This window comes from Gossypium arboreum, chromosome 2 (assembly GCF_025698485.1).
Source record: "Gossypium arboreum isolate Shixiya-1 chromosome 2, ASM2569848v2, whole genome shotgun sequence".
Lineage (NCBI taxonomy): Eukaryota > Viridiplantae > Streptophyta > Magnoliopsida > Malvales > Malvaceae > Gossypium > Gossypium arboreum.
In genome coordinates this window covers 23,693,864-23,717,267 of record NC_069071.1, presented here as the reverse complement: position 1 = coordinate 23,717,267, position 23,404 = coordinate 23,693,864, and the positions used below count along the sequence as shown (strand labels likewise).

Below are 23,404 nucleotides of genomic sequence, written 5' to 3'. Positions count from 1 at the left end.
TTGCTTGCTTTCTACTTTAAATAATTTAAGGGGAGAATAAGATATCATGAATGCTGATTTTGTTTTATTAATAAATAATATATTATATTATATTTCTATAAAAAAACACTAAAAATAATATTATTGAAAATATAATCACAAACAAATATAAAATATACTAAAATAAGAAATATATTTTTATAGATATATAATGAGTTGGTCCAATTTTTTAATATATAAAATATAAATACACAGATGGTATTGCCAAGCTACCGTGCCTAAATAAACACTCTTGAGCGAAGGAACGTGAGAAATGACTCTTGCTTTTGTTTTTCTTCCTTTTGCAAACAACCATTTATTATTTTCATCATCATATTCATAAGTCTTTTAGTTTATCAATTAATGTTAATCATTTTTATAATTAAAATTATAGAAAAAACTAAAATATAATTTTCAATCAGCAAAATCACGTGATTATAGGAAATTTAAATTAAAAATTTGAATCCTCCTATAATTTTTCAAGTCAGTTAAGCATTTTATTTTTCACAATTCATTCCTAAAAATAAATTTATACAGCTGAGTGAGCTTTATTATTAATTGTGTAAAAAATACACTCAATTAGACGCGTTTTCCTACTCTTAAAAAGCGACCTATTTTTCTAAATTAAAAAAAAACTATATTTAGCCAATTAACAAAGTTTAGGGCTATGCCATCTTGCAAAGAAAAAAAAAAGAGAGTGAAACCACTTTGTTTTGGGGGTAATTGAAACAACTTATCAAAAGCTTAAAGTGGGGTTTGTTGAAACTTGGCCAACAAAGTTAAAATGTTGCCCATATACCACCTATAAAATTATAATTTGCGTTGTTTATAATTTTAAGCGATAAAACATAGAAATATAGAAATGAGGTAAGGGCATTGGGGTAATATTTCCATATCACAGCTGTGTTCCACTTTCCACCATTCACGACTCATGATTGGAATTGTTTCTTCTTTTTAGTGCAATGGTATGTCGACAAGTGGATGTTAGTTTAGATCACCTTTTTTCACTTTTGGAATTTCAAATGATTGTGGGATACATTTGGTAAATTATTTTATATTAAAAGTTAAATTATATTTTTTTGTTTATTTTATTATTAAAATTAACCTTTATTTATTAATATAAGTTAAATATTATAACAACAACAATAACCAATTGAATCTTTTAATATAATAATAACATATATACCTGAAATCCGGCAGCCAAGTAACCACACGCAAATGCATTCTGATTCTTCCAGTGGAAATGAGCTGCTCGCTATTTTGACGCTGTCCAAAACCCTTCAATTTATAAATTTTGAGTTAAATTACACTAATAATCATTCAATTATTAATAAATTTATTTTTAGTCACTTAACTAGTTAATTAACATAGAAAGAAAAACACCCACAATTCTAATATAATTAAATAATTGAAAAATAAAATTAAATAATTAAATGACCATTTTGTATCTTGAAAAAATTACTACTAATTACATAATTTACCATATGATTTTTGGATTAATTTTTTTTTGAGAGAGTATTTCAACATCCAAAGTTTACAATGGATTGAAATTGTTTTTGGTCAAAAAAACATTGTACCATACACAATACAATAGTCCGTACAACAAGACCCCAATAAAAATATGATTTTGATATATATATATATATATATATTTCTCATTTTTATTTTAAATTTTATATTAAAAATTAAACAATAACATATTTGTAATAATTATTTTATCTGTTTAATATCAAGTTTATTTTTCAATAATTAAAATCTTTTTAACTAACTAATAACAACTAATTGATCTTATTCCTTAAATTTTTAAAATTTAGATGATAAAATTGTTATGATTTTTTTGTTAAATTTTAAATATGTTAGTATTCAAAATTTAAATTTTAAAATTGAAGTCTAATGGATAATACATTAAATTTTTTAAAAAATTAGTTAACAGTATTTTCAATTAGGCTTTAATTTTTAAATAAAAATTAAAAACAGAGGAACTAAATTTGAAAAGTCCAACAAGTACAGAGAGTGGGGGCAGAATTAGACCATTAATAGAAATGTAATTTAAAAATAATAAATATGGCGCGGGAGTTTTCATATAGCGGCAAAACAAGAGAGTGAGTCCAACGTGGCCAGCTGAGTTTCCATGTTCTTTTCCTTGTTTATTTTAAATATATACAGAGTTGATTTAAATTTAATTGTTCATTCTTTCTAAAGATTCTTAAAAACTGAAACCAATTTTGCTTTCTCTTCCATAAAAAAAGAAAAAATATCTCTGAAATTCCTTTCGTTTTACCTTCTGTTTTCTTTCCTATTAATACACACATTTTAGCTTTCTCCTTATCTCTTCTTCCTCTTTTGTAATCTTCTTCTTTAACTGAAACGTTTTTCTCTCAAGTCCTTGCTATATATACCTACAAAACAACTTTTTTTTTTCTTTTGCTTTGAGTCTTTGACATGGAGATTACAGGTGTAACGTGAAGAAGAAACCTTTCTGTTATCTCTTCTTATCTTTGTTTATATATCTTAAAACATTTCCATCCTCCAAATTAAAAAAAAAAAAAAGAAGGAAAAGAAACCCAGCGTTTGTTTTTCATTCTCAACATGTTTGATTTGTTTTTGAAGCCAAAGTTCTATTCAAGATGGTTAGATATGCAACACCCAGAGTTTCCTTTTTGCATTCAATTTTGGTGGACAATCTTGTATTTGTTGATTGATTGGTTTGTTTGTCTATTGGGTTTAGTAAATCGGCATTAAGGGTTAATAAGGTGCGATTGGAGACTATAAAGAAGAAGAGAAATGCGGTGGAGAAGTATTTGAAGAAAGATATCGCTGACCTTCTCAGGAACCGTCTTTATTATAATGCTTATGGAAGGGTACTATTTTACTTTTTATATTTAATTTTTCTTCCCTTTTTTCTGTTTCTTCTTTTTGCTCAGTGATTTCTTCATTAGCTTCTTTGTGATTCTGGCAAAATTTGAAACTCGAGGTTTATTTGATGATGATGTGATAGCTTGAATTTTCCGCAATGGCATGTTGTTCATGATGCAGAGGCCCCAGAGTTATTTGTTAAGTTAGTATGGGCATGTGGTGGAGCATATGCAATTAATATTTGTTGATTTGTTTGGCTTTTTCTAAAATGTTGTTTGTTTAGAAGGCATCTATTTGATGGAATCCTTCCAAATGTTTGCTTCTCCTGAGATTCATGGCATCCAGACAAGTTTTGAATTCTTTTTATTAATTTGACGGAATCCTTGATATATTACAAGGTGTTTGCATTGCCACCTATGTTTTTACCAAGTGAAATGTGAGTCCATTCAGTGTCAAATATGAGTAGTCGAAGCAAAATGAAAGAGTCTTAGCAGGGCATAGCCAAGGGTAGGCCAGGGCCTTGGCCCTTAGTATAATTTTCTTTTGACCCCCAATACCAAATTCCCTCGAGTCCTAGCAACATAGATAGCTATTGTTGATTCATTCATGCCTTTTATCTTTAATGTGCTACATTGTCTTCAATGATCTCTCTTTACTTGTAACCATCTTTTTACTAAACTAGCCTCCTCCTTCCCTTGGAACAAACAAGCGATGGTGCAGTATTATTCACCTGCATCCTGTCATCCGTTGAGTTGACTATGCCTTTTCGTCAAATCTTAGGCCTTGAACAAACAAGTCGGTAGGACCTGACTTGAACACAACTTGGCTAACAGAACTATGCCAACAAGTTGGAATCATGCATGGCATATTTATTGGTGTAGTCGGATTCGCATGTAGAGCCTCAAAGTTACCTTACATCAGTTAAAGCTTTTAATAGCTGTGTGTTAATGCAGACTGAAGGTCTTCTGGTCGAGCAAAACAGAACCACCTGCTACAAATTCATCGAGCAGTTTTCGGAGCTCATCTTGAAGCATGTCTCTGCAATGCAAAAGCAGAGGTATGTCAAGACTCCAATTTCCAGAACTTTTTTTTTCTATTTATATAATAGATATCTAATAAAGTTGTTGAAGCCAACATTTTCCCCACTTTTCTATTGGATAGAAATGTGAGGCATCAATTCGATTATACATTCTTATGTTGGTCATTTGTTTTGGTAAAACACCTAACTTTTACAGTGAGTGCCCTGAGGAATGCAAAGGAGCTGTATCATCTCTAATATATGCTGCAGCCCGATTTGCTGATTTGCCTGAACTACGCACCCTCCGAACGTTATTTACCGAGAAATATGGAAATTCCTTAGAACCCTATATAAATCAAGAGGTAATAGATAAATTATATGGCTTGAAGTCCTAAATGTTGCCTTCTTCTAACTTGTTAACATTTTTCTCTTTTTAGTACTAACTGAGTATTTGCTTATGTACAGTTTGTGCAGAAGCTACAGGGAGAGCCTCCTACGAAAGAGATGAAGCTTCAATTGATGCATGTCATAGCAAAAGAGTTTTCGATTGAATGGGACTCGAAGGCTTTGGAACAGAAACTGTTTAAGCTACCTTCTTCAGAACAAGTAAGCCTCTCTGCCTAGAACCTTGTCATTTGCTGCATCTTATCAGAAGAAAAGTCGAGGGAACAGCCTTGAATGGTTTTAATGTTACAAAATACAATTGCGGTTTAACGGAAGGTGATGATGCTCTAAGGCTGATGCATGTTGTAACATATTCCGTATTGGCTTTTCTTACAGAAGGAAGCCCAGAACAAGTCATTAAATGAATGCGGTGATCACGGATACAAGTTGAACGGAAGCAAGAATGATACCATAAAGAAAAGCAACAATCATATTGATGAGAATGGATTAAGTAACATGCAAGAGTACGGGAAGCCAATAAGAAATGAAATGGACCGCACTTCTTGTCCAAGAAAGGAGGTCGCAGATGCTAAACTGAAGCAGCATAGAAGCAGTAGCAGTGAGGGGGCTTTCGAGAAAAGCAACAATCATGATGATGATAACAGAATGAGAAACATAAAAGAGTACGGGAGGCTGAAAAGAAATGAAAAAGACCTTACTTCTCATACAAGAAAGGAGGTCGCTGATGATAAGAAGCTGCATAGTAGTAGTGAGGGTGAATTGACTGATCAAGATATCCTGAAGACTAGTTCTACTTCGGAAGCTAGTGTTTCAGACGATGGTACAGAAAACAGGAAGCCTTTTTACTATAGATTTATTTCTCCCCCCTCTGTCAAGCCATCGGTCAATTTCGGAAAGGAAAAAAACAGCACTGAGGAGCTTAAAGCACCAAGTGGTAATATAGATGCTGAGGAAATCAATAAACCGGATGATTCAGCTGTTGAAAGTAAGCCAAAACCAAGGTCAGTTAGGACGAGACGTTTGAAACCACCACCAGATCTGGGGGTTGGCTGACAGAGTGCTATACCCGATCCAAGTTCTTCTCCAGGGAATGCTGCACCATTTCCAAAAGAAGTTTCAAGTTCAACTGAAGCAGAAGGAAGGCACACACAGGCCTCCTCATTCGAGCGAGACATGTTTCCCAAACATGCAAATCGAAAGCTACCGGAATACGATAGTTTGGGGACTCGGCTTGGAGCTATACATGGGGGGGGGGGGGGGGGGAAGAAATTAGCATTAGGAGAGTAGTGATATTTACCTTCTACATTCCTTCTAATTCTTTCATCATGTGAATGGCCCCTATAGGAAATTAGTTTATTGGTTCATTCATATTCATCATATAGCTCCATATTTAATAATGGAAAGAAGCATTGGATTGTCATTCAAGAAAAGCAAAGAAAAAAGAGAAGGCTTGTAAAATAGGTTTGTATATATGTATAGATTACAGTGTTCACCTGTTTAATGCATAAAAATTTTGGATGTTTTTCAGTCAATGATCTTTGATTTGAAATTTTTTGTTTTTAGGTTTTAATAGATGCATAATATAGTTTCTTTACTAGGCTTTCATTATATCTTATATTTTAAGTTGTAAAGGGAAGTCCTCGATTGAATTTTAATTTACTTGGCAACATTACAATTGCAACAATAATTCAATTATGCTTAAATATGTACTTTCCTCTTACTTAAGGACTTGAGAGGATTTATAGATGAAAGTAGATACTGTATAATTAAAAAAAAAAAGTTAGAGAGGGGAGCCATTAAGGACTTGGTAAAAGTGGGTCTTAAATACATATGTTTGAAACTCACCATATACAATTTTATGTGCGAATTTAAATCTCATCATGTGAGAATTTTAGTCTAATTAAATCTGCAGTATTCTGGATTAGTTCAAATCTTAGTCCATTTGTCTTTGTAATAGGTATTCTACTTTGTGATTGTTTAAATATATATTTATATCTACACTATAATTGTAATTAATTTGTAACTTTTCGGAAAAAAATTAAAAGGAAGAGATATAATCACACATAAAATTAGAATCTTAGACATCATACCAACCAAACTTGAACCCATGTAAATTATTTGCCATTAAATTAGTAACTTAGTCACATTTATGTTGTAAATAATTAAGTTCCTCTTAATTATATTTTTAAATAAAATATATCATTTTAACTTAGAATGTGTTTGATAAATTAAAAATTAACTACTAAATTTTATAAGTACTAAATTTATATTATAAAATTGTTTGATTATTATATATTATTTTTGTCTTTAATTTATTAATATATATGTTTATATACTTTTATTTATTATTAAAAAACTAAAATAACTTTACCACTTGCACGCCACAAACCTTTACTTGCCAGTTGCACACCCTAACACTAGGGTTAAATTATATGAAAATGCTAAAAAAAAATTAAAAACTAGGTTGATTTTCTTAAAATTTATCAGTTTATGCTAATTTTGGAGAGAGAATGAAAAACGCTTATAAGTGGCATGTAGATAAGATTTTTGGTGTTACTATATGTGATAAGTATTTTGTTATGTTTTGAGCCTTTTGGTATAATGGTTGATTATGGCATATGTTATGTTATTTGGGACTTATTTGATGACCAAATAAGGTTGACATGTTGAGTTCGTCTTGTTTTGGATAGTTGTTATCTCATAATTCATTATGAAATGTTGTGGTTATATTTTCTTGGCACATTAGGTATATCTTGACCATGTGTATATATGTGAATTTTTGAACTAAGTTCTTGGCACACTTCAACCCCAAACCGTATAATCACCATCAACAGAGACCTTGAGTTGCAATGCAATCCAACTTTCCAGGAGATGGCTCCGTACTAACATGACAGATGAATTTTATAAGTCACCCAGCTCTATGGCACCATCGTAAATTTAAACAATCCTTAAAACTATAACCATGTCTATCTCAAACACAGATAAAAATAAATCCACAAACTTCTAATTTCCAGCCATAAGAAAAAAAGAAAGAAAAAAAGACAATTTTTAGCAAAGTGAAAATGTGCATTGTAGGATTTCAGTATAGTTTCTCAATTAAATATTTTTTAGTATATATACATAAATTAACCCTAACACTAGTCACCATTCTCAACCCCATAACCCTGAGCACTATAGTAGCACTGTTTAGCCCAACCAGCCGCTGGCCACCAAACTCCAATGTCGACTAACCTTAACCATTGACTAGAACAGGTCGACTGAACCCTGTGTAGCACCACCAAGCCACCCCTAGCCTCACGCCTAGTTTAGCACACATTGCATAGACTCTATTTACTAAACCACTATTCCAGAATCGGGCAACAACAAACCCGGTCCAACCACACTAACTCCTCCAACAATCGCGGCCAATAGGCATCGACTTTGCAACCTATAACATAGTCCAGCCGCCATTCCGCCGCAACCATGCCAGTAAGTTGTGCCTAACCTTCACCATTTCTACCTCCATCCACCACCCCAAACAGTCCCTACGACCCCTATCAACCCCAATCCGCCCCAAATAGCTAATACCCACTATTTCGGTCGCCTTTCAACTACCTCGATGGTAGGTTATGTCCTATTGATAATGATGTTTTGGTCGCAAATTAGGGGAGTTTTCTCACAATGTCTCTCATTATTTTAATGCTTTCTTGTAGTTTATCTTCTGGCTCTTTGGCTTGTCTAAACTTTCTATGTCTCGTATTTTCTAGTTTTTAATTAGGTGTTGTTATTTTTTTTTCATAGTTTTATGCTTTCTGTTTATGTATCTCTCACATTGAGGACAAATGTGATCTTTAAGTTTGGAGGAGAGACAATATTTGCTTGTTATATTTATGTTATTTTTTTTTATAATTGATTATCTTAAAATTTGAGCACTTATTTCGATTTACCGGTTATTTTAGAACTTGATTGCATGTGCGTGTCAATTGAGTTGAAATTTGAGCCTAGAGTCTATCTAATATCTTTTCAATGCAAAATTGTTGGATCGACTATATGCCCTGTGGTGCAACAGAAAAATTATTTTAGTGATCACAATTAAGGATCCATGTAACAACCCATTTTCAGTGAAATTGAAATAGTAGTTTCGGGACCACAAATCTGAGTTAAAAAGAAAAATTATTTTAAAAATATTATATGGTCTGCATTATGATAGGAAAGACGTATAGAAATTTTGATAAGAAAATTTTACCGATTTCATGTTTAATTATAGAAAGGACCAAATTGCATGAAATGCAAAAGTTGAATTCTAGAAGGTAAAAGGATCAAATAGCTATGGAATTCAAAATTTGAGGTCCTTATATGACAAATAGACCATTAACAGAAGTTAGTAGATATTTATGGTTATTCATCCATGGAAAATTAGATAAAGAAAATGACTAAATTGGAAAGTTAAAAAATTAATGGATGATAAGTTAAATAAATAAATAAATAAATTTCATATCATCATCTTCCCCAAAATTTCTATGGAAACCCTAGCTAAGAGAGATAATTTCAAGCAAGCTTAATTGGGTAAGTAATCATTTCCCATTTTTAGTAATTTTTACATTTCCAAGATCATAATAACCTAATCTATCTATTTTGGGGATCAATTTTCAAATTTATCAAAGTATTAAAAGTTTTCCATGGATGAGTATGCTGAAATTTTGAAATTTATGGTAGAAAATGAAAGGTTGTTGATAGATAAACAACTGTTGTAAAGGAAATTTTCATGAAATTATGATTTAGGGACTAAATTGTAAAGGTGTGAAATTAATGAAAAATTTCTAAATTTTATGAATTACATGGGCTGTAAATGTTATATGAAAAATTTGGCTAGGCTTGGAATAAGGATTAAAATGCATGAATTTCATTTTCCAAGCCTAGGGACAAAATTGAAATTAATTAAAAGTATAAGGGCAAAATGGTACTTTTGCCTAAGATGTAAGTTGGATTGAATTAAATGTGAGATGTGTTAAATTGATGTTAAATTCGTTTATATAGATCCGAAAAGATCAAATAAAGAGTTAGATCGAAGAAAAAAAAATGTATCAGATTAGTAGAACTCTATATACAAGCAAGTAACAAGTAACAAGTAACTAAATTGTATGTTTATATGCTTAAATTGAATGTTATGTTTGTGAAATGTATAATTTCCATGTATAAGTATTGATCATATATCTGAGGATATTTGATAAGTGCTAAGTCTCGTTTGAATAAATGAAATTCGATGGATACAGGATTTCCCGTATTAGTTGTCATCCTGCATATGTTGCAGACACACCATAGCTCTTACTAGCATCATGTTATAAGCCCTCTCGAGCTTCCCGTTATATGGTTCTTGCGAGCATCTTGATCAGTAGTGATCCTGCATGTGTTGCGGACTACCGCAGCTCTTTGTGAGCGTCCTAATATAGGCTCTTTTTGAGCTTCTTGATATGGTTCGCTTGAACTTCTTGTTATATGGCTATCCAGAGCTTCCTGATAATAACTCTTCGGAGTTACCTGTTAAGCTCAATGAGCTTTCTGTTTTAAACTCTTATGAGTTTCCTGTTATGGCCCGGATAAGCTTCCTGTTACATGGCTCACATGAGCATCCTGTTATATGGCTCGAGAGAGTGCTTCCTGATTATGTGCCCTAATGGGTACCCGCAGATATGAATTGATGGATTTTTAGTTTTGTACACTTTCAGTGTACTATATGAGCGTATCCATCGATATTTTAAATAAATTTGAAGGGTAAAGTTTTGACATGGTTAAATTGAACTTGAAATGATTTGTTATGGAAATGTACATGTAATATAGAAGGATGATATGGAAAGAATATGAATATGAAAGTTATTATATGATGAGCTCATCTATGCTCTTGGTATTTATGTGAATTACTTGACTAATATGATTGGTGAAGTTGTGTGCATTAGGGTTTAAGCCAAAATTGCTTGGATATTATTTATATGTTTATTTAATGAAAATGAACGGTAAGTTAAATTTCCAGTTATGTGAATTTACTAAGCAGTAATGCTTACTGTGTTTTATCTTCTCTGTTTTATTGTACTTAGAAGCTCAAAAAGGTTGGAAGTCGGTCAGAGCAAAATCACACTATCCTTCAGCTCGTTTTGGTATAAAATGGCAAACTTTATTTTGGATATAATGGCATGTAAAGGTTAACTAGCCAATGTTGGCACAATAATGTTTTAGTTGTAACTAGCCATTGGAATGGCTAGTGTTTAGCATATTTTGATGTAAATATATAAAGCCTTATCATGTTTGTTGTGTGTATTGAAATGGTTAAATGATGGAAGTTATATAAGTATGTTAAGAATTTCAAGAATTGGTAAAATACATACATATATGTTTATATGATCAATTAGGTAAAATTGAATACTTGGACAAATGTGATGATATTTCATGTAAAAGACTTAGATATTGACTTGGTTTGAGAGTTCTGAATTGGCTTGTGAATGTGCTTAAATGATGTTGTAGGTGAAATACAATTTGGGTGAGAAAAGTGGCCTATAAAATGGCTTATTTTGTCCATACGGGCAGAGACACGGGCGTGTGTCTCAGCCGTGTGTGACACAATCACATAGTTATGTGCACGGGCGTGTGGTTTGGCTATGTATCTTCTGCATCTTAAAATATGAGAAACAGAATGCTTCAAATTTATCACATGGGCAAAGACACGGGCGTGTGTCTCAGCTGTGTGTGTCCCTTGCATCTAAGAAAAATTTTGAGATTTTGCTAAAAATTCTCTAAGTTCCCAATTTAGTTCTGACTTGTTTCTAAAGCATAATTTGGGCCTCATGAGTCCATTTAAGGGACAATATGATTGATTCTGTATGATTTCGAATATGAATAGTAAATGATACGATTTAATTATGTTTGATCTGTAAACTCTGGTAATGCTTCATAACCCTGTTCTAGTGATGGATATGGGTTAAGGGTGTTACAATCCATGTATGAGGAATGAAGTTAAGATTTGGAAAAAGGTCGAAGATATACCTTAGACGATCTAAAAGTAGCATAATGACGTTGATTCCTCAACTTGTGTCACAAACCCAACCACAACACAAAGTTTTAGAGAGAATAAACTTTTAGGATTTTTGTACTAATCCGAAAACACACAATTGGTAGTTATGTCTTTTTCGGACTTATTATATCCTTTTTGTTTTATTTATAACATTTGAATGCAATGATTTTTTATTTATTTATAACATTTTAATGCAAGGATTAAGGATTGATATCCTTTTCTTTTATTCAAAAAGGAAACCTTATTTTGAATTTACATTCAATTTAATTTTATGTAAAACCTATTTCATATTATTTAAATTGGACTGTCTATGTGTGCGCATAAAACATGTGCCACGGGGCTAAAACTTTAATCTCGCAATCTGTGCGGCCTTAGGCGATTTCTTCGCTTCAAATGCACCTAAGTCAACTTAACTCTCGCAAAGTGAGAATTCTTAATAGAAATTCTTCAATGCATCAAAAATAAGTGAAAGTAACTCAAAGACAAGAAAGCTCGAAAAAATAAATAGTCACAACAAAGTTAAAGCACTCCAAGTGTTTGAGTAAATGTTCTCAAATAGTATTTTCTTACTAATGAATAGATACAATGAGAAGATTACAAATAAAGGAAGGCCCTCTACTTATAGTCTCTTTAAGTTTAGCATTATGGAACTCTTACAGTTCTTTTTTCAATGCCTACATATGCTCTTCTAATGAGATATCGAGGTCACGAAGATCTAGGTTCTAATGGTCCATTAGAGGAGGGGGTCTGAGGGGCTAGTTCAATAGATTATATGGCTAACTATTACGGAAAAACTGAAATGTCTCTTCCTCTTAGATTGAACGATCAAATCTTACAGGATCCATACCAACCCATTTCTAGCATTCTTATGGTCTAACAAATGTTAATATTCCTATTATTCTTGATACAACCCTTGCAACTTTAAAAGTTGGGTTTCAATAAGCCTCATTTTTTCTTGAATCTCAATAAATTTTTGGGAGCTTAACTAAGGGTTTTGAGAAGTATGGTCGTTGGTGGGGCACTAGCATTGCTTTGGTAGGGTTGAGAATACCACCATGGTGGTGGTGGTAGGTATTGGTAGAGGATGTCTTTAGTAGAGGTGGGTAAGAGTATTGGGTTTTCTGTTGTTGTTAGTCTAGGTTAATGGGCGGTTGAGTGGTTTAAAGCAGTTGTTAGATCGTGGTTGGGTCGAAGGGAGTTTTTGGTTTTGGTTGGTTGCAATTTCAGGGATTATAGTAGAAGAATGAGCCATAATGGTTCGGTCCAAACTCAACGCACCAATTATTGATACGAGTTAACAACAGAGAAGAGAGGACGGTGGAGGGGAGTGTCAGTTCACCTGTGACAAGAGGAGTGCTAATGCTAGGTAGGAAGAGAATGAGAAGATTGCTTAAGGTTGTTGAGTAAAAAGAGCTAATCCCTAGTCCTTTTGTGCAGTTAGGGTTATATTAGGGGTCACCCCTTGTCTTGCAGTGCCACGTAACCGATATTACCATGTCCTGCATGGTTGTGCGGGCTTGCCAAGAGGCAAGACCGTTGCAGGTCAATTATTATCATAAAGTGTAATATATGGTCCCAACTAGGGTTGCGCAGTAAGCTGTCTTTAAGCTAGCTTAAACAGGATTCATGGAGAGTTGGCTGCGAACAGTCCTGCATGAAGGGTTGCTTATAGTCTGATCCTCGCAATGGCTGTATACAGGTTGCTCTTAGAGGAGGGTCATCTTTAGACTATCCAATAGTGTCGTGCTATGGTGAGAGTATAATAATTATTAAATATAATTAAAAAATTAAATGTTGAAAATTTTCTTTTCATTTGAAACAAAAATTCAATAATTTATCAAACACATTGTAGTATTGAAGATTTAAAATTTTTTATTAAATTAAAAAATAATTTAATTATATATAATTATTATTTATGAGATAATTATTAAAATCAAAAGTCCATATTTAATTGCTTAAATTTGTTAAATCTTGTGGAAGTTAAGTATGGGTGGGTCCGACCCCAGTTGCAGAGCCAGCTGAAAAAGTGGAATAATATAATGAAAAGAAAGAAGACTTCCGTCCCTTCTCAGCATCTTTTTATTCTGTTTAAATAAATAAATAAATAAATAAATAAATGGAAATAAATTGAGCATTTATTTTATTAACAAATATTTCAAATATTAAACCTTACAAAAACACAAATTAATTTATACCAAAACTCATTAACATCTAAAATATATTTTAAAGCTTTATTTTATTTTAAACATGTTTAGATCTATGTTTAATTGTATAAATTGTAATTATACAATTACATAATTTATATTTTTAAAAATATTAATTACTATAAAAATATTAGTACGATAAAATAATTTTAAATAAGTAAAAAGAAAATTAAAATCAAATCATCATACGATTATTAATAAAAGTAACAAGAAAAATAAACATCATATACAATTTTATCTAATCGTTAGGTTTTTCCCTTTTAATATTTAACATGTACTTTTTATCATCTTAATTTGCATTATTAAGATAATCAAAATCTCTTTCTTCCATTTATTTTTACAAGTACGGATCATCTCAATTCAACCTGTAATTGAAGTTATAAAATATGCAACATGCTATTACAATCTAATCTTGCTTTTTATGCTATAACAAGGTGATGTTGTTAATATGAGAACTATTTTCTTAGAACAACAAATGTCTTCTCAACCACATTTGAAGTTTTAAATGTTCTAAATTAAAGAGTTCATGAGCTATCTATGGTATTTGTGTCTAGTATTATGCTCTCAAATAGTATCATACTCCACAATATGATGCAATAAAATATTTTCTATTTGCATAATTAACATCAATCTTAAAATATTTAAACTTGCAGTCCAAATAGTCTCCGTCTTTAATTTTATGTTATGATAATTGTTTAGGTAAGTTTTGAAAAACTAAATTATTATTAATACGCAGTATTAGGATTTTTAAAACATAACAGAATATTAGAAAATTTATTTAAATAATTTTTGTCTGTTTGAATCCCTTGAGTTTATAAGGTATTTTTTTAATTTAAGAAATTATATGTTTATATAATAATTTTAATTTTTCACTTATTTAAAGATAAACAATTCTATAACATAAAAATAAAAAATATTTGATTCAAATTATTATTATTTTTAATTTATTAACCAGGAATCATGTTAATTGAATAAGTCTTAAGAAAAAAAATAAATCGAATGTATCTGAGAGATTTTCTATTTCTTTATTATTAAATAGATTAATTTAGTCCTTATACTATTAAAAGTTAAATAAAATAAAATTATAATATAGTTAATATTTTGTTTGAATCTAAATTGTATTTTAAAAAATAATTTTTAAGACAATTTTTTTACAATTACTGTTAACTCTATTACTATTTTAACAATTTGGACTTATTATGGTTAATTTATTAATTGTTAAGAAAAAATTGAATTGTGAAGATTTTAATTAATAATTATTTTGTAATGTTACAAGCGTTCCATGTTAACTACTGTGATCTATCATTGATAATCATAATTGTTCTTATTTTAAATGATATGCAAATTTGGAATTATATAAGATTGCAATAAATGTGATATTAAAATTAATACTTTTTTCTTAAAATATTTGGTGTTGTTATGTAGTTTTGGCGGAATTGTAAGGTGCTATTGAGAGACTCCAATTAACATGGGTCTAAGCTTAAAGAGAATGGTACTCGAAATGATTAGTATTAAAGTGGTCCAAGTAAATGAAAATGAACAACTTTTTTCGACCCTCGAGCGTGCTATATCTAAGACATTCTCGAACGATATTCTTAAAAATTTTGGTAGTCATATTTACATGCAGCGATGGGAGGAAGTGCCGGTAGGGAATTCACCTTGTTTTATTACTTATTTTGTAAAAGAAAAAAAAGAAGATTTATTTCCAATATTGAATGAGTAATTTGGGCATTAAACCAGAACTTGGTTGGCATATAACAAGTTGACTGAATAAGGAAGAATGATCCAACAATCTAAAGAAGAGGTAAATTACTGACAGAGTCGTTAAGTAAAGTGAGGATTGTGTGTCAGAGTGAGTGTGTGCAATGCATCTCTCTCACTCCATTCTTACGGTGGGACCCATTTATTGCCAATAAAATTTTAATAATTTATATTCCATTTATTGATCCCATAAATAAATAGAAAACCCTGCCGTCCGCCCTGGACTGGACTGGACTGATTTTGTCTTCTCTTCTGTATCCAAAACATTACGTCGTTTTTCAGACTCTCAAAACACTTTCAGGTTTGAGCTAGCTTGTAAGAATCTCTCTCTTTCAACTTTCAACTTTCAACAATTGGGGAAGATTGATTATTCAATTATTGGATTCAATTCTGGTAATTTTCTTTCTAGGGAGAAATTATGGGTTGTTCGCAGTCGAGGATCGAGAACGAAGAAGCCGTTGCCCGATGCAAAGAGCGGAAACAATTCATGAAAGAAGCGGTTGCCGCCCGCAACGCCTTTGCCGCCGCCCACTCTGCTTATGCCATGTCGTTAAAGAACACTGGCGCCGCCTTAAGCGATTACGCCCACGGTGAGGTCCAGAACCCAAATCTCCCTTCTCCCCCTGGCCCCTCCTTCGTCGGTCCTCCCCCTCCTCTGCCGCCGCAACCTCCTCCTGTCTTACCTCCGCCTCCTCCTCCCGTCAGTCTTTCCGGCGAGCCGGTCGTTCCGATCCAACGCTCCGCTAGTATGCCCATACAGATGCCCTTGAAAGGAAAGCAAAGGGAGACGTCGACCACCACCATCATGGAAGATGACGAGGAGGACGATGACCTGGACGCCGGTGGTTCGTTGGTTAAGCGAAAATCCCGGAATTATAGGGGAAGTGGTAGTGGCGGTAGGAGTAGGAGAGAGGTGGAGGAGGAGGAGGAGGAAGAGGACGAAGAGGAGGAAATAGTGACGTCTACCACCGTTCAGGCGCGTGCAATGCAATCACAGCCGCCCCAGGATTCGCCTTACTATTACTTCTTTCCCACGGAAGGTAGTGTACCTGGACCAAGTTTAGGGGTGGTGGAAGAAATGAGGGTGGATAACGGGGAGGTTGAAAGGAAGGTATTTGAGGAAATGCCGGCAAGAATTGAGGAGGAAGAGGTGGTGGAGGAGGAGAAGCTGAGGGAGGAGGAGGTGGTTGTGGACAAGGGACTGAAGACGCCAGTGGAGGTGGAGAAGCCGGTGCCACCGATGTCTGGGGTAGGGAAAGGGAGCAAGAAGGGTGGGAAAATGGGGGTTGGTAGTACAGTAGAGAAGAGGTTGGGTAAGGGGAGTTTTAATTTGTTGCAGGTGTTTACTGAGCTTGATGATCATTTCTTGAAGGCCTCAAAGAGTGCGCATGAGGTTTCCAAGTTATTGGAAGCTACTAGGTTGCATTATCACTCTAATTTTGCTGATAATCGAGGTAACGGGTTTTTCAATTTTGTATCATGAAACTGACCATCAGTGCAATTCTTAAGATTTAGATTTAGATTTTTGTTATTTCCTTTACGTTGATAAATAGAATTTTAGACTAGTTTTGTTATTGTCCGGTTGCATGATGTTTGGTATCGGCATTTCAACTTTAAAATTCTAAGATTGGGTTTCAAATGTTAATGCCTCTTGCATGAATTTGCCAAGAACTTTGTTACTCAGACTGATGGTGTGAGTGTCCGATATGGTTATGTGTCAGGTATAGGTATGTTCAATCATTTTGAAAGTTTTTCATGCATTTGAAAGGTGTTTTGAGGGTCATACCCCCGTATCCATATCAAAAACTGTATCGAGCACCAGTCTTCAAGAAAAATAAAGAGTTTGGAACAACATAAGCTAAGAAGATTAGTTCACTGTCTCTATAAGTAAATATGGGTTTTCATTCCTTTCATCCTTTGTCACATTGAGTTATTAGTTGAGGATTTGGATTTTGACTGTTGAGGAATCTTGCACGAAGCATAGAACTAGAGAGTTCTGCATATCAATAGTTTGAACATTGTTAAATAAGTTCTGGTCTACTTTGGCTTAGAAGTTTTTGCTTTCAGTTTGTAGAGAGCTCTTCTTTTCATGAATGACTAGCATTTTATCCAGTTCTCTTTTAGAGTCTAACCATGTCAGTTTGTACAAACACATAAATTATTATTAACTAGAGATCAGCTATGCAAAATCATAAGGTGAAGTCTAACAATTTGGCCAATAAATTTTTTCTTTTTCACCTTTCTTGTGGAATTGAATATGTGATTATTTTGTTCACATAATATAGCTTAAATGGGTTGTATATTATCTTGGTTAATACTTTGCAGGACACCTTGATCACTCGCAGAGAGTAATGCGTGTTATTACTTGGAACCGTTCCTTTAAAGGACCTAAATTAGACAATGCTGATAACGCAAACGATGACTTTGATTCAGAGGATAATGAGACTCATGCCACTGTGTTGGATAAAATGCTTGCATGGGAAAAAAAGCTTTATGATGAAGTGAAGGTATATTATTATTATTATTATTATTATTATTATCATTATGTCATTTGTCCTCTTATTCATTATCTACTGAATGACCACCATACTGTTGTGTAACTTTGATAGTATAAAATGTCTTGGTTTGAAATGCTCGATGATATGATACCTTTTTGATAAATTAAACCAGCATAATATGGTTTTCTTTGGCCGATCGACCAGTATAGGACATTCAATTATTTTATAATGCTACTGTTCCTTATTGCATGATTGACACTCAATCAAAGGGCTGCCTGTACATATAGTTACCTTGTCTTGAATAGTTATTGACCACAAGGCTAGAAATGTTATAATTGTGGGTAAATGCACCACTGGTACTTGCCTTTAGGCCAATAATTTTGATTTTTACAACATAGTTCAGATTGTTACTGCTTTGCCACGAATCTTTTTCTTTGGATCATAAGTGAACACATTCACGCTTGGATAGACAGAGACCATCTGTAAGCTATATCTATGTGAAGCAACAAATTTTCAAGTCATTTTAGGTATGGTGTAATTCACATAGAAGTAATTTGCTCCTTTTTTGTTAAATCATTCATCGTGTTATGTTCAAGTAATTGTACCAAATGCCAATCCTCTTGTAGTATATAACTAGTGGGATGTAAGTGTGATGTTCCCTTTCTCAGCACACCAAAAACAAAATGCACATTCTTAGATCAGTAACTTAGTTACTAATTCAAGGTTCAGTTAGGCTAGTATATCCTTGCACCCAGAGGAAATCTCATCCTCAGTGGTCACTTAAGTCCTAACTAGAGAAGCCCCACATTAAAAATGGCTAGAGGATCACATATGAAGGATGTGGCCTCTCAAATTATATTTTGTTTTCCTAGAAATAACCTGCAGCAGCCTTGGAAAATGTCATTCAGGTGCTTACTTATGTTCAAGATACTGCTACTATCTATTTAATTTCCAATTTTTTTTTTAATTCTAATGTCTGTTTTGCTTCCACCAACATACATATCTTTTTGTAATTCACAGCAGTACATCTGCACTTTCCTAAATGACAGTATTTACGTGCTTTTGTTTGATTTGCTTGAATTAAGCATTTCCCTGATCTTCTTTGGGTTTGATTTTTTATGGATAGGCTGGTGAGCTCATGAAGTTTGAGTACCAAAGGAAGGTTGCCACTCTAAATAAACTAAAGAAACGAGGTACCAATTCTGAGGCACTCGAAAAGGCAAAAGCAGCAGTAAGTCATCTACACACCAGATATATTGTCGACATGCAATCCATGGATTCTACAGTTTCAGAGATAAATCGATTACGAGATGAGCAGCTCTATCCAAAACTCGTTGACCTCGTCGAGAAGTAAGTTGCAGTTCATCTTTTTAACTCTATGACTTTCTCAGAAAAAAGGCCTATGACTTGATCCAAGAGAGGATTTGAATGGCAGGGCAGTTCCCCTTTTTCTGTAAAAACAGAGTATTAACAATCACTCTTAGATACTTGTAACCTTACACAGTTTTTGTCTTCTGCCTTTGTGTTTTCTCCAACGAGGCTTAAGTATTGTCATCAATTTACTGTATTTGCATAGGGTGTATCTAAGATGTTTTAAAATTTGATGAAATCATTGAATTTTCTTTTCTTGTTTCAAGTTTGGATGATGTGGGTTGCAATGTGTCAATTTGCAGGATGGTGATAATGTGGGAAACCATGAGAGAAGAACATGACAGCCAATGTAGGATAGCGGATATACTGAGGGATCATCTGGACCTCTCTCAATCGCCAAAGGAAACAAGCGAGCATCACCATGAGCGTACGTTCCAGCTGTTAGCGATTGTACAGGATTGGCACATGCAGTTTTGTAAGCTTATAGACCACCAGAAAGAGTATATAAAAGCCCTGAATAATTGGTTAAGGCTAAATCTCATTCCCATCGAAAGCAGCCTGAAGGAGAAAGGTTCTTCACCTCCAAGGGTTGAAAGTCCACCTATTCAGAGGCTTATCCTTGCTTGGCAGGACAAACTTGACAAACTTCCAGATGAGATTGCGAGAACTGCTATTAATAACTTTGCTCACGTGATTGACGCTATCATGCAGCATCAACGAGATGAAATGAAGCTGAAGGAAAAATGCGAGGAATCTCGGAAAGAGCTCGCAAAGAAGCAACGGCAGTTTGAGGATTGGTACAATAAATATATGCAGCGAAGAACACCGGAGGAGTTGGATCCAACGAGGACAGACGACAACCCTAACAATGATGCTGTTACTGAAAGGCAATTTATGGTGGAAGCAGTGAAAAGGAGGTTGGGAGAAGAGGAAGAGGCGTACAGGATTTTATGTATTCAGGTGAGGGAGAAGTCTTTAGTGAGCCTTAAAACTCGGTTGCCAGAGCTCTTCAGAGCAATGTCAACTATTGCCGTTGCTTGTTCAAAAATGTATGGGGAGTTAAGGGCCATATCGCATTCAAGGAATCCAAATCATAGCTCATAAAACTTAATAGTATGTTTATGCAATTTTCTATGTATAATGTGTTCGATGTGCTTTATATGGATACACTCAGATCAACAGAAAGGTATAGGATGAACTCTAAAATGCTATGTTACCGGGATTCTTCATTTTTTTTTTAAAGTACTCTATATCCGGCACATATTCAGAGATAAGTGTGAATATATGATACTCCATATATATATATATATTTGAAGTTTTACTCTATGTACCAAAGCTCCTTTGTTTGATGTTTTTGAGGATGGAGGTCCCAATCTTTTCTAGGTGGAAACGATATTTGCGTGGTGCTATTTGAACCAGGGTGTTGCCCTAATGATGGTTGTCCCCTACCTTTATATGATTATGTTCTTGTTTTACTCCCCTGTGAATTTGTCAAATGTACAGATTAATCACCTCTTTACTTTCCCTAAAACTAATAAGATTAACCAGGTTATATTATTCCCACTTTTGTATTTTATACCTTTGTTTACATATCCGTTGTAAATTACCCAAATCCAATTAACATAAACAATAATTAGTTACCAGTGATTGGAAAGAAAGAAAGAAATAGAGTTTTTTATTTTTATTTATTTATTATGTTATTCAAACTCTAGTGTAAGCATCAAATGCATGTATGTATGGGTCGGGTCGGGTCAAAAATCTTACCTAAGGTTCGGTCTGTTTACAAAATGTATCTTATTTTTTTCACTAAGTCCATTTTTCACGTTTATATTTTATCCCAAATTCTCTCACTTTTTAGATGAATTTTCAGGCTTGAGCATGTGATTTGGTATATGATTAAGTCTATCAAATATAGATATGTTTTAATTTTTTTTTTATAAAGATTTTCCATATATCTTCGAAGATAATTGAGGGTTATAATCATAACTATGTCCGGAAATGTATTGAAATAAATTAAAAGAGTTAGAACATAGGTCCTTTTGCCCGCTCTGAAGTAAAGCAATTCAAAGGTGTGTGTTAGTATAGTCCTTGTTGACCATTTATAGAACTAGTAATAAAACTTCGTAAGCATCGATACCAACTATGAAACAGTATTTCCTTGGTTTCGGTGTTTAGTCATTTACAACAATTTTGATAGCTTGTAAGCATATTATTCATAATTATTGAAGTAATTTATACAATCAGCTATCTGCAAATGACATACAAGAGAGAGTGCACAAGTGTTGAAAGGGATATGGGTGCGGAGATGGTATCAGTTTCAACCTATGCAACAAAATAGCTTTCCTCTTCTTTCCTGTGTTTCGTCATGGTTTAGAGTTACCCCTGATGGGTTGGGAGGGGAAGCTGTTGCCAACTTCTTAGCTGCACATAGGAAAGGATCAAATGATGAAAATGTGCCAAAGGTGTATGGAATGAGCATCAATAATGTGTTACCTATTTCATAGAAGAGCTCATTCACATTCTCTGCAGTTTTTGCTGATGTTTCCATGAAAAGCATACCATTTTCTTGAGCAAATTCTTCTCCTTCCTGCCAACGAATGAGATTTGTGTGTGCCCTTAGTAACTTGAGATAGTATAATTATGCTACACAAGGAAGCGTTTTGGAAATACCTCAACTTGAACCTCTCTTTTTGAGTCCAAGTCTGACTTGTTTCCCACCAGAGCCATCACTAACTTTGGATTTCCTTACACATGGCATATAAGATCATATAAAAAATAATAATTAGCTGTTGATTTATAGCTAACCAATCATTCTTTACCAAGAACAATTTGCAGGCAAAAGTTAAAGCATAGGAGTAAACATAGAGTTGGGTAGGCCAGCATACCTCCCAATATCAGACATGATATACACAAATAAACGAGGCATGACAGGAGCAAGTCAGGCACAGTGTCTAGAAAACATAACTTAGTATGAACTGAAAGTGTCATAACAGCATCTTCCTCACCTTGTTTTTGCAGTTCTTGAACCCATTTCTTTGCTCGTGCAAAGGTGTCCTGTCAAAAGAAGAAAAAAAATAACATAAGAGATATGCCATAGAAATAACCTGGGGTCACATTCTATGTCTGTGTTGTTAATAGGTTAACATAAGCAATGCATTTAAATGGATGAAAGTGAGATGGATTACCATGGTTGAGATATCATAAACAACAATGGCAGCAGCAGCACCTCGATAATACATGGGAGCTAAACTATGGTATCTTTCTTGTCCCGCTGTATCCCAAATGTCAAACTTTACAGTGGCTTCACTTACTGATAATATCTGAGTGAAAAAGGCTGCTCCTACCGTTGCTTCCTATAATGTACAATACTACTACAAATTTCATCAACTCCTCAATCAGAAGACCAAATATATATATATATATATATACATATAGAATAAAACAAGGAGGGACCTGGTGATGGAAAAACTGGCCTTTCACAAATCTTAGTACCAAGCTGGTTTTGCCTGTTCCCATGTCTCCTACAAGCACCTGCAATTATTCTCAATTTATGGACTTTTTAATCCTTGTTGTTGCACTCAATGGAATTTCCATATTATGTATTTATAAGTTCCTTATAACATATCTCAAATCATGTCAGGATATATGTTGAACAAGTAGAGTCAAAACATGATAAGTTTGGACTATTAAAAGCAAAGAAATTAAAAGGGAAAACACTAGAGTTTAGGTTGATTGGGAGATCAAAAACCAAGTTGATCCCCATTTTCAAACAATAAAGAAAAAGGGTAAGACATACCTACCAGCTTGGCTTGTATGATCCTGGTACCAGGTCTTGCCATTGTCCAGTGTAGATCTAATTGTACGACTGACTGAAAATTACGAAGGCAAAAGAAAGTTTTAGATAGACAAAGAATTGGTACAATCTTATAAAAGGCAAAACAGCAACGTTGTTTAGGATTGAATGAGAATGGTAGGTTTGAAACTTGGATTTCCTCGTACTATATTTTTTACCAACTTTGACCGGTTGTTTACAACTTTGATTCTAAACAATGAGTTGTGCTTGTTTTGTGATAAATAAATAAATATAATATCGATATCACATTGAAAAATTTATATGCATAATAAGTGTAAATATCTTAATTTTCATCTCCATTCGCTGTTATTGATAAAGCTTTACTGTTCACTAATGGCTAGTTTAGCATTACTGTTGAAAAGTGCTTTTAAAAAATGC

At 33.5% G+C, this 23,404-nt stretch overlaps 3 protein-coding genes and 1 long non-coding RNA gene across 10 annotated transcripts; 2 read left to right on the top strand and 2 right to left on the bottom strand.

Moving 5' to 3' along the window:
* The first annotated feature begins 2,112 nt into the window (after nt 1-2,112).
* LOC108472894 (uncharacterized) lies at nt 2,113-5,984 on the top strand. Its single transcript, XM_017774453.2, has 6 exons — nt 2,113-2,648; nt 2,747-2,879; nt 3,828-3,931; nt 4,110-4,254; nt 4,358-4,498; nt 4,673-5,984. Exons 1-6 carry the CDS (start codon nt 2,608-2,610, stop codon nt 5,348-5,350), a joined length of 1,242 nt encoding a protein of 413 aa, XP_017629942.1. The 5' UTR covers nt 2,113-2,607; the 3' UTR covers nt 5,351-5,984.
* LOC128286805 (uncharacterized) lies at nt 3,215-5,740 on the bottom strand. Its single transcript, XR_008277503.1, has 2 exons — nt 5,595-5,740; nt 3,215-3,912 (listed from the first exon to the last, which is right to left on the bottom strand). It is a non-coding gene; the product is annotated as an uncharacterized LOC128286805 (long non-coding RNA).
* A 9,337-nt stretch (nt 5,985-15,321) lies between the features above and the next one.
* LOC108473905 (protein ALTERED PHOSPHATE STARVATION RESPONSE 1) lies at nt 15,322-20,447 on the top strand. 2 transcript variants are annotated; one of them, XM_017775718.2, is made up of 5 exons: nt 15,322-15,605; nt 15,714-16,758; nt 17,630-17,811; nt 18,929-19,152; nt 19,476-20,447. In XM_017775718.2, the coding sequence occupies exons 2-5, from the start codon at nt 15,723-15,725 to the stop codon at nt 20,275-20,277; spliced, it is 2,244 nt and encodes a 747-aa protein (XP_017631207.2). In that variant the 5' UTR covers nt 15,322-15,605; nt 15,714-15,722; the 3' UTR covers nt 20,278-20,447. The 2 variants fall into 2 exon arrangements, with proteins under 2 accessions (XP_017631207.2, XP_017631205.2); XM_017775716.2 differs by having other exon boundaries at nt 15,328-15,619.
* A 914-nt stretch (nt 20,448-21,361) lies between these two features.
* On the bottom strand, nt 21,362-23,140 carry LOC108472464 (ras-related protein RHN1). Of its 6 annotated transcripts, none has more exons than XM_053020823.1 (7): nt 22,974-23,140; nt 22,627-22,704; nt 22,359-22,526; nt 22,059-22,227; nt 21,844-21,917; nt 21,667-21,760; nt 21,362-21,594 (listed from the first exon to the last, which is right to left on the bottom strand). In XM_053020823.1, the coding sequence occupies exons 1-7, from the start codon at nt 23,010-23,012 to the stop codon at nt 21,491-21,493; spliced, it is 726 nt and encodes a 241-aa protein (XP_052876783.1). In that variant the 5' UTR covers nt 23,013-23,140; the 3' UTR covers nt 21,362-21,490. The 6 variants fall into 6 exon arrangements, with proteins under 6 accessions (XP_052876783.1, XP_052876785.1, XP_052876786.1 ...); XM_053020825.1 differs by having other exon boundaries at nt 22,970-23,138; XM_053020826.1 differs by having other exon boundaries at nt 22,359-22,544; nt 22,974-23,132.
* Between the last annotated feature and the right edge of the window lie 264 nt (nt 23,141-23,404).